The sequence below is a fragment of the Alosa sapidissima genome, chromosome 21 (assembly GCF_018492685.1).
Source record: "Alosa sapidissima isolate fAloSap1 chromosome 21, fAloSap1.pri, whole genome shotgun sequence".
Lineage (NCBI taxonomy): Eukaryota > Metazoa > Chordata > Actinopteri > Clupeiformes > Clupeidae > Alosa > Alosa sapidissima.
The window spans coordinates 25279756-25289755 of record NC_055977.1 but is presented as its reverse complement, the minus strand read 5'-3'; the positions used below and the strand labels follow the sequence as shown (position 1 = coordinate 25289755).

Genomic DNA, 10000 nt, shown 5'->3' with positions numbered 1-10000 from the left:
ACTGAATTAACTTCCACTACACACTGAACTCACTTGCACACACACTGAAGTCGCTACACTACACACTGAATTAACTTCCTCAACACACTGAACTCACTTGCACACACACTAAAGCCGCTTACACTACACACTGAATTAACTTCCACTACACACTGAACTCACTTGTACACACACTGAAGCCGCTTACACTACACACTGAACTCACTTGCACACAAACTGAATTAACTTCCTGCAAATTGCAAGGAGACATGTGGTGTCTATTCTATTGTAATACCAGCTCCTTTTGTCTGGCGAAGTCATATTTTAGTGAACTGGGTCCTGAAAGATTGCTGCCATTTCAGTTAGCTAGTTAGTTAGCATTAAGCCAGAAGCAGCAACGACATTGCTGGTAGATAGTTTTGGTAACCTAGCAACAATAAACACTTGACCCGGAGCACTCTGAAAGGGGCACTGTCAGTGCAAAAAATGCAATGTGGATACAGGCTCACGAGTCACTGGCAACAGCAGGCAAGGTTAACAAAAACATCTGCCAGCCAGACTGTAATGCACATCCTTTTTGGAATGTTGTTGGAGTGCTAACTAACTAGCTAACTAGCTAACTGAAATGGCAGCAATCTTTCAGGACTCAGAAAATGTGGAAATTTATATGGAGTGATATCAGGTAAAATGGGCCATCAGCTAAAATGGGCCATTTAAGGTTTGGGGGTCCCAGCCCCTCTAGAATTTAGAGCCAATGACTGCAAAGGATTTCAAACTGTTGTCATAACTGTGCTTGACAAGTAACAGGTGATTTGATTGGTTTATGGTTGCTATGGTGGGCGGGGCAATAGTTCAAATCAAGACTGCACCAGAAAGCTGCATGGTAAGTAGCCTGGCATATCAAATCTAACTAAACTATTATAAGGATGATAAATCTATAAAAAAACAAACATAAAAAAACTATGCATAATATCTGTCTTGATGGCATCCACCAGAAATAATGCTGTTAGTTTGGTATATGAACTTATTTTTTGTAAAAGTGATGTTTTTCTTAGCGGCCCAATACCCTTAACCCACTGAGGTAAAATGGGCCACATGGTTTCAGCTAAAATGGGCCATCCTCTGTGTCACTCACAAACACACATACACATGTGTGTGAGGGTGTGTGTGTGCGTGTGTGTGCACATACGCATTCACTCACACACTCGCACACCAACCAACACGCACACATGCACGGACACAAACACACATACACACACACACTCACCATGACCCCCCCCCCCCCCCCAGTAATAATGGTGGTCGATATTTTATTACAGTGAGTATGGCAAATGAATGAAGTGAGAGGAGAAGAGAGAGGGAGAAGGAAAGAGAGGGGAATGAGGAGGAAGGATGAGAGAGGAGACAATGTTTTAATTTTTAATATATCAGTTACCAGTTTTGTATGATTTTTTGTAATTTGCGCATTTCGTTCAAAATGTGTTGTTCACACACACACACACACACACACACACACACACTGATCTGTCACTGATCTATTCACTGATCTGTGCTGTTCCAAAATGGTCTTTTTTAATTGCACATTTGAATATGTGAGTTTGCACCCACAATGTGTTTTTTTAATGGCACATATGAATATTGTGTTTTAAAATTAAAATTGATGATAAATTACCATTCCCTGATATCACCCTGGTTTGCGGCTAATTCCTCATAAAACATTGCAATCGGGTTTGCCTGTATAGACTAGCTTGCTTGATAGACTACGAAACACTTGAAAAAACGGTACAGAATCTCAGCTCTTCCACATGTGACACTCTGCCTACCAGTTTCTTCAAAACTGTTTTTCACCTCATAGCGGCGGATGTCCTTCAAATTGTAAATGTATCACTGCTGTCTGGCACTTTTCCTAAGTCACTGAAAACAGCTGTTGTAAAGCCACTTCTCAAGAAGAATAACCTGGATGCCTCCATGCTAAACAATTACAGGCCCATATCCAATACCTTTTATTGGCAAAATTATTGAAAAAGTAGTCTTTAATCAATTAACCACCTTCCTAACATAAAATGGGTATTTTGATTACTTTAAGTCTGGTTTTCGGGCAAATCACAGCACTGAAACAGCTCTCATTAAAGTTTCCAATGACATACGCCTCAACACAGATTCAGGTAAAACATCAGTCCTAGTGCTACTGGACCTTAGTGCAGCATTTGACACTGTTGATCACAATATTTTACTACACAGACTAGAACACTGGGTTGGATTTACAGGCATAGTTATCAGCTGGCTAAAATCATATCTACAAGAAAGGAGCTTCTTTGTTGCCATCGGAAACTGTACCTCAACACCAACGTCCTTGACCTGTGGTGTTCCCCAGGGGTCGATCTTGGGGCCACTATTATGCAACCTCTATATGCTCACACTTGGACAAATCATTCAAAATAATTTGATTTCATATCATAGCTATGCAGATGACCACATTACTCCAATTCTTAAGTCCTTGCACTGGCTTCCAGTAAGTCACAGAATTGACTTTAAAGCACTATTGCTTGTTTATAAATCAGTAAATGGAGCAGGACCTAAATACTTGTCAGACATGCTTCAGCAGTACACACCTTCTCGTCCTCTCAGGTCCCAGGTGAAAAACCTGCTAGTAAAACCTACAGTTAGAACTAAACATGGTGAAGCAGCTTTTAGGATGACATTGAAAAGGCCCCAACTGTAGCCAGTTTTAAATCTAGACTTAAGACCAAACTGTTCTCAGATGCTTTCTGCTAACTGTGCCGAGTTACAAATTCTGAATCTGCCTTGATAATTATTCTACTTTGTCTTTTATTACTTTTTTTACTACTTTTGCCTTTGTTTTTGCTTACTAATTATTCTTTATTTTTAAATGATTTTACCTTGTGTTTTATGTTTTCTTTTTATTATGATCTTTACCTTTTAACTATTCTTTGACTATATTGCCCTTTTATGCTTTTATTTGTTATTATTGTTTGGTTTTGTTTATGTAAAGCACATTGAATGACCTCTGTGTATGAAATGTGCTATATAAATAAACTTGACTTGACTTGACTATGACTTCAAGACAGCGCAAGGTGCTCAAGAATATATTAATAAAATCTTCAGGGTTTGCCTGAACAAGTAAGGTTTGGTTGAAGAAGGACATAGATACCACAAACCTTATAAATTTCCACATTTTCTCTCTTCAAATCTTAATCAATGGCTGGTAATCTGAGAGTGGAATTTCCTGTTAGCTACATTATACCAACTTCCAGGCGCACTGAAAAAGCGAGTGAGTTCAGTGAGTGGAAGCAGGTTCAGTGTAGTGCATCTGATGTTTCAGTGTGTTGAGGAAGTTAATTCAGTTTGTGTGCAAGTGAGTTCAGTGTGTAGTGGAAGTTAATTCAGTGTGTAGTGTAGCGACTTCAGTGTGTGTGCAAGTAAGATCAGTGTGTAGTGCATGTGATGTTTCAGTGTGTTGAGCAAGAAATTTCAATGTGTTGTGGAAGTTAATTCAGTGTGCAGTGTAAGGAGCTTCAGTGTGTGTATTTTCAGTGTAGTGCAAACTGTTTCAGTGTGTAGTGCAAGCAGTTTCAGTGTGTGCTGCAAGTAAATCCAGTGTGTTGAGCAAGTGATTTCAGTTTGAGTGCAAGCAGATTCAGTGTGTAATGCAGGAAATTCAGTGTGTTGCTGTTTGAGTTCCAGTGTGGTACTAGTGCCCAGTGTGTATGAGTCAGTGTTTCAGTGTGTAGTGCAAGTACGTTCAGTGTGTGGTGCCACTATTCCAATGTTATTGCACTATACGACCTCCCATAGTGATCCGAGTGGATGACTCCCTGGAAAATGTGCTGACGGATGCACTCAGGCAAAAAGGCAGATCCATACAGAAACACACAAACACACACACACACACACACACACACAAACAAAATGCAAAACCGTGGCAAAGTGCAGTAAAATAGTCACACACACCTATCCCACAACATACCATTTACAGCTTAGTATACACACTCTTATCAAGTCATCCACTTACAGTCTCTCAATTACACACACACACACACACACACACACCACACACACACACACACACACACACACATGAAAATGCATCTCTGACAGGACGTGTGGTTGACAAATGCTGTGTGTCACATGAGCTGATTGGAGCCTGCATTTCCTCGGCAGGAGTCTCCACCCACACAACTCACTACCAATGACTGATGAGCAACTCTAGCAGCACAGCAGCAGCACAGAGCAGAGCAGAACCTAATGGGGGGGGGGGGGGGGGGGGGGGGAGGACGAGAGACAGATGTGAAGAGGGAGAGAAACAGAGAGGGAGGGAGGGAGAGGGAGAAAATGAGAGAGGCAGTGCGGGAGAGGGATGAGGAAAAGTATAGGGAGGGACAGAGACAGAAAAAAAAAGAGAGAGAGAGAGAGAGAGAGAGACTCCACCATAACAGCCTCTCATCTAATGGAGTCACTAATCGTCTAAAATTCCCTGTTCTCAGCTTATCACTGACACACTCTAGACTCCTCTCTTTCTGTCTCTCATCCTTTACTCTCCCCCCATCTCTCTCTCCCCTCTCTCTCCTTTATATCTCTATTTTCCTAATACTACTCTCCTGTCCTCCATCCTCCTCTCTCTCTCCCTCTCTCCCTGTCTCTTTTATTCATCCATCTCTTTCTCTAACTCTTCCTCTTTGTGAATGTGTCTGTATTTGCCTCTCCCTAACTCCCCATCCCTCTCTTTTTCCATTCTCCCCCCTCACTCTCTCCCTCCCTCCCTCCCTCCCTCCCTCCCTCCCTCTCTCTCCCCCTCTATCTGTCCAGACTGCTTGGCGTGACAGCTCTATCCACCGGGCGGCTGACAGCAGGGCCGGGGCGTCGGGGGAGTCGCCTCCTGTGTTCGCGTCAATCACTCACCCCCTGTCTGACAGGCCGGGCGGGCAGGCGTGAACGCGGGCTCGAGTGCGGCTGGGGCTGGCGAAAGAGCGGGGCTCCCGCGGTGCTCTCGCTGGGCTGCCTGGCCGTGTTCAGCACAACGCGGCAAACGCAGGCACAAATCCATCCACCCCCTACCCCCCCCCCTCAGCCACGCAGGAGGAGAACAGAGGAAAGAGATGGAGAGGCATGCAGTCACTGATGTAGATACACTCTTACAGTAAAAGAAATGTGTTGAAAATAACACAACTTGTGTTATTTTTGTTATTTTTAACATATCTCTATGTTCAAATAGGGACATCACAGTGTGTGTGTAGATAGAACGAGATATACTGTAGGGTCACATAGGCAGAGAAATGTCCAGGTTGGCCTTGCTTAGCTGTTCCCCTCATAGAGAATGCACCATACACATACCGTATGATGAACATGTGGCTTTCTCTCTAACTACCCCCCCCTCTCTCTGTCTCTCACACACTCTTTCATTTACTTGTACTTCCTCCTGGTTTAATGATATATGTATATATATATATATATATGAGTGAGAGTGTGCCTATATATATATATATATATATATATATATATATATATGCTGCAAGTAAATCCAGCGTGTTGAGCAAGTGATTTCAGTGTGAGTGCAAGCAGATTCAGTGTGTAATGCAGGAAATTCAGTGTGTTGCTGTTTGAGTTCCAGTGTGGTACTAGTGCCCAGTGCGTATGTGTCAGTGTATGTATATAGATAGATAGATAGATAGATAGATAGATAGATAGATAGATAGATAGATAGATAGATAGATAGCGTAGATAGATAAATAGATAGGGAAGTAGGATGGCTGTGCGTGCGAGCATGGCGCAGGAAAACGGATGAATAATGCAGCGATGCCCACAGGGCAAAGCAGCTTGACTGTGTGTGTGTGTGTGTGTGTGTGTGTGTGTGTGTGTGTGTGTGTGTGTGTGTGTGTGTGTGTGTGTGTGTGTGTGTGTGTGTGTGTGTGCGTGTGTGTGTCTGTGTGTGTGTGAGAGAGAGAGAGAGAGAGAGAGAGAGTGCCTCCTTGAGTCAGAGATCAATTTGTCGAGGCCCTGATGATACATCATAGTTAAGGATGCAGCGTTGTGCAGCACAGCACACACACACACACAGCACACACACACACACAGCACACACACACACACACACACAGACGCGCACACACACACACACACACACACACACACACACACACACACACACACACACACACTGCACACACACACAAACACACACAGCGCACGGTCCCTTACAGACCACATGGCCCCTTCACACTCAAGGGTCCTTGAGTCCGGCACGCCATGATGAAGTACCTCCAGCGGCCGACAGAACAGCTGACCCTGAGACTAACAGGAACCGGGCCACGTGTGGGCCAACACCGGCCCTGAACCGGCTAAGACCAGAGTCTGTGGGATGCCTTGTGTGTGGGGGTATGGTGAGGGGGCATGTTGGGATTTGGTATAGGCTGGTGATGGATGATAACTGATAGCTTGGGGTATAGTACTCCCCACATTCCACAGATTAGATTAGCACACTTGCCTGGAGAAAAACATCTTCCCTGGCCTGCTTCCCAGAGCGCTATACGTATAATATGATATATTATTCATATAGCTGTTGTTGTGATTGATAATGTGTATAGGTGGACTTGTAGCTGGGGGGAAAAAAGCTGCACAATACAAATTTTTTTAGGGCTACTTATTTACTGTTCTTTTTCCCCAAAATGTGATAATTGATGGATTAGTCTGAAATATTAAGATGTCAGCAAATTACGTTAGTTGTCTGTCCTTAATCATAAAGTCAGAGGCCCGTTTTGAAAAGTGAAAAGCCATGGAGAGAGGGGTGTCATGGTGGTGGTGTTGTAAAGCCATCCCCTGCCTCCTCTATGCAGCTAGTTTAGTGCTGAGACGTGTGTGTACGTGTGTGTGTGTGTGTGTGTGTGTGTGTGTGCGTGTGTGTGGATGTGTGTGTGTGTGTGTTTGTGTGTGTGTGTTTGTGTGTGCGTGTGTGAATCTTGGTGGTGGTGTTGTAATGCCATCCCCTGCCTCCTCTCTATGCAGCTGGTTTAGTGCTGAGACGCAGCCAGTAGAGACTGCTGGCCACAGGGGCTGTGTGTGTGTGTGTGTGTGTGTGTGTGTGTGTGTGTGTGTGTGTGTGTGTGTGTGTGTGTGTGTGTGTGTGTGCGCTGAGAGGTGGCCTGTGGGACAGCACTGGGCTGGCTGAGATAGCCCACCGCCTGTGTCAACACTGGGCCTCTGGGCCTCATTAGGGTAATGTGCTGCTGGGAGGGACGAAGCTGTGTGTGTGTGTGTGTGTGTGTGTGTGTGTGTGTGTTGTGTTCATTTTTTTCATTTTTTTTATCAGGTGGTCTCAGGTTCGGGTGCTGGCATTGTCAAATGTCCAACCCTGCTACTCCTTTCCACCCCTTTTGCCCCAACACACACACACACACACACACACACCTAGAGGCAAACTTACAGACACACACACACACACACACACAGACACATACACGTGTGCACACACTCACAGGCACACAGAGGCACACATGGAATTGAGGTTATGTGGACAATTGGCGCTGATTGGCCTTTTGATTTTGGCTTTCTCTGTTTGATCAAACGCTGGAGCGTGGTGAGAGAGAGAGAGAGAGAGAGAGAGAGAGAGAGAGAGAGAGAGAGAGAGAGAGAGAGAGAGAGAGAGAGGAGGAGGGGGGCACAGCTGCACATTCTCCACTTCAGAAGGAGAGAGAGAGGTGGGGGATAGAAGAGGAGGATTCAAAAGACAAGGGGAAGAAAGTGATAAAGAGAGATGAAAGTATGGGAGGAGAACTGGGAAAGAAGAAGATATTTCCAGTGTGGCTGATCAAGAGAGGGGGGGTAGAAAGATGGAGGGAGAGAGATAGAGGGAGAGGGAGAGAGGGGGGCTGCTGAAGGCTTGGGAAAAGGCTCCTTACGGGCTGAGTTATGCGTTTGGTCCAGTAGTGAGGAATGGGCTAGGGTGGACTTGTTATTGCAGGTGTGTGTGCCCCCAGCTCAAACAGAACCCTACAGTACCTCATAAAACAGACCAGACCCCACAATCCTAGAAGAGAGCAAGAGAGACAGACAGAAAGACAGACAGACAGAAAGACATACATACAGAAAGACGAAGTCTAGAAAAAAAAAATAGGAAGAATTGAAATTGAAAGAAAGAAAGAAAAAAAAAAGAAAAAAAAAAAAACAGAAAGAGAGAGAGAAGAGACGAGAAATGGCCTCCATTAGCCTGTCCAGCGTGTGCACATAGACCTCGTCTGGCTTTGATGGAAACCTGCTGGAGGAACCCTGGGGTGGGTTTCTGTTGGCCAACGGCCTCACTGGCCCACGCTCAGCCAGGAGCAGTTTCAGCTCAGTGGAAGCTTCAGGAAGGAGGATATGTGTGTGTGTGTGTGTGTGTGTGTGTGTGTGTGTGTGTGTGTGTGTGTGTGTGTGTGTACGTGTGTGTGTGTGTGTGTGTGTGGCGTTGCGGGTGTGTGGGTGGGGGGGGGGGGGTGGTTAAAGAAGCCAGTATATCACAACTCTGCTCTGGCAAACCTGCTGTCTGGTGGGGGCAAATAAAAAGGAACTCAGCCCCACCAAACTCTGCACGAAAACCCTATAATATATATATTTTTAAAATTCTTCTCCCTTTATATGTTTACCTGGCGTTCTCTCTCTCTCTCTCTCTCTCTCTCTCTCTCTCTCTCCTCTCTCTCTCTCTCTCTCTCTCTCCTGGCTGTGTAATTACTGTTGAAGCCTAGCTTTGATTTCCTTTTTATTTTGGCAGGGTTGCCTAGAGAGAAAAATATGTGTTTATTATTAATGAAGTCTAGTTCAGCGTGTATGCACGTCTTTCCCAGTTTCCTCCATTTTCAGGATAATCAGCATTCATCAGAGCTCATACCAGAAAGTCCAGAGAGTCTACACACACACACACCACACACAAACACACACACTGGTGCTGACCCGAGGCTATTAGCAGTTTTGGACCATAGGCAAGATCTTCATTAGAACCCCGCTCCATTCTTCATAGCGGTATTCTGTCATCATCCTCACCTGTCCCTCCTTCCAGAACGCCAGCAGCGAGGTCAGGAATGCGTCAGGAAACAGGCTTACTTCAACATAGCCCAACATGCATGCTGTGTGTGTGTGTGTGTGTGTGTGTGTGTGTGTGTGTGTGTGTGTGTGTGTGTGTGTGTGTGGCTTACTTCAACATAGCCCCACATGCATGCTCTGTGCACGCGCGTGTGTGTGTGTGTGTTTGTGAGGGAGAGAGTAATAAGTATGTATCTGTATTTTAAAGACAGAGCCCAGTCCAGGTGTTGAGGAGAGACTATGTGTGTGTGTGTGTGTTGTGTGTGTGTGTGTGTGTGTGTGTGTGTGTGTGTGTGTGTGTGTGTGTGTGTGGTGTGTGTGTGTGTGTGTGTACATGTGTTTTTTTTTTTATAGAGTGTCTCCTCCATTCGTGCAACCCTCTTAACCTTTTGCGTGTCTGGCCAAATCACAGCATTGAATTTTGAGTGACTCAATATAGTACCTAGCTATTGGCACTGGCACGCACACACACACACACACACACACACACACACACACACACCACACACTACCTCTGAGCCATGAGGGTGTCGTGCCAACTCCAGCAGGAGGTGGCATACAATGTGGTGTGCCAGGGGGACTGTGGCACACACACACACACACACAGAGAGAGAGAGGCAAAGTGGGACTGCATTCTGCTAACACAGCACCGAGATCACCTGCGGGCACCCGGGGTGGCACCGAGCCTGGTGCTGGATGACCTTATTGGAATGCCCCTGCCAGTGCCCCGCTCCCATCCCTCGCTCTCGCTCCTGCATGCACCCTCGCGCTCACCCACTCCACCCAACCACCAGCGGGCTGATGGAGCCCACACTGGCATCGGCTTCCCAGTGGGACCACTGGCAGCCTCTAGGAACAGGCAGAGAGGAGAGGAGAGGAGAGGAGAGGAGAGAGGAGAAGATAGGAGAGGAGAGGAGAGGAGAGGAGAAGATAGGAGAGGAGAGGAGAGAGG

The 10000-nt window shown here is 45.6% G+C and overlaps 1 protein-coding gene across 1 annotated transcript in view; it reads right to left on the bottom strand.

Moving 5' to 3' along the window:
• Window positions 1-4887: 4887 nt before the first annotated feature.
• The window catches only part of LOC121696183, a 45263-nt gene continuing 40150 nt past the window's right edge, over window positions 4888-10000 (bottom strand). Inside the window, exons 5-6 of the mRNA XM_042077527.1 lie at window positions 9823-9897; window positions 4888-4999 (exon numbers count right to left, since the gene is read on the bottom strand). Coding sequence (XP_041933461.1) covers window positions 4888-4999; window positions 9823-9897 — 187 coding nt within the window. The remainder of the gene's footprint in view (window positions 5000-9822; window positions 9898-10000) is intronic.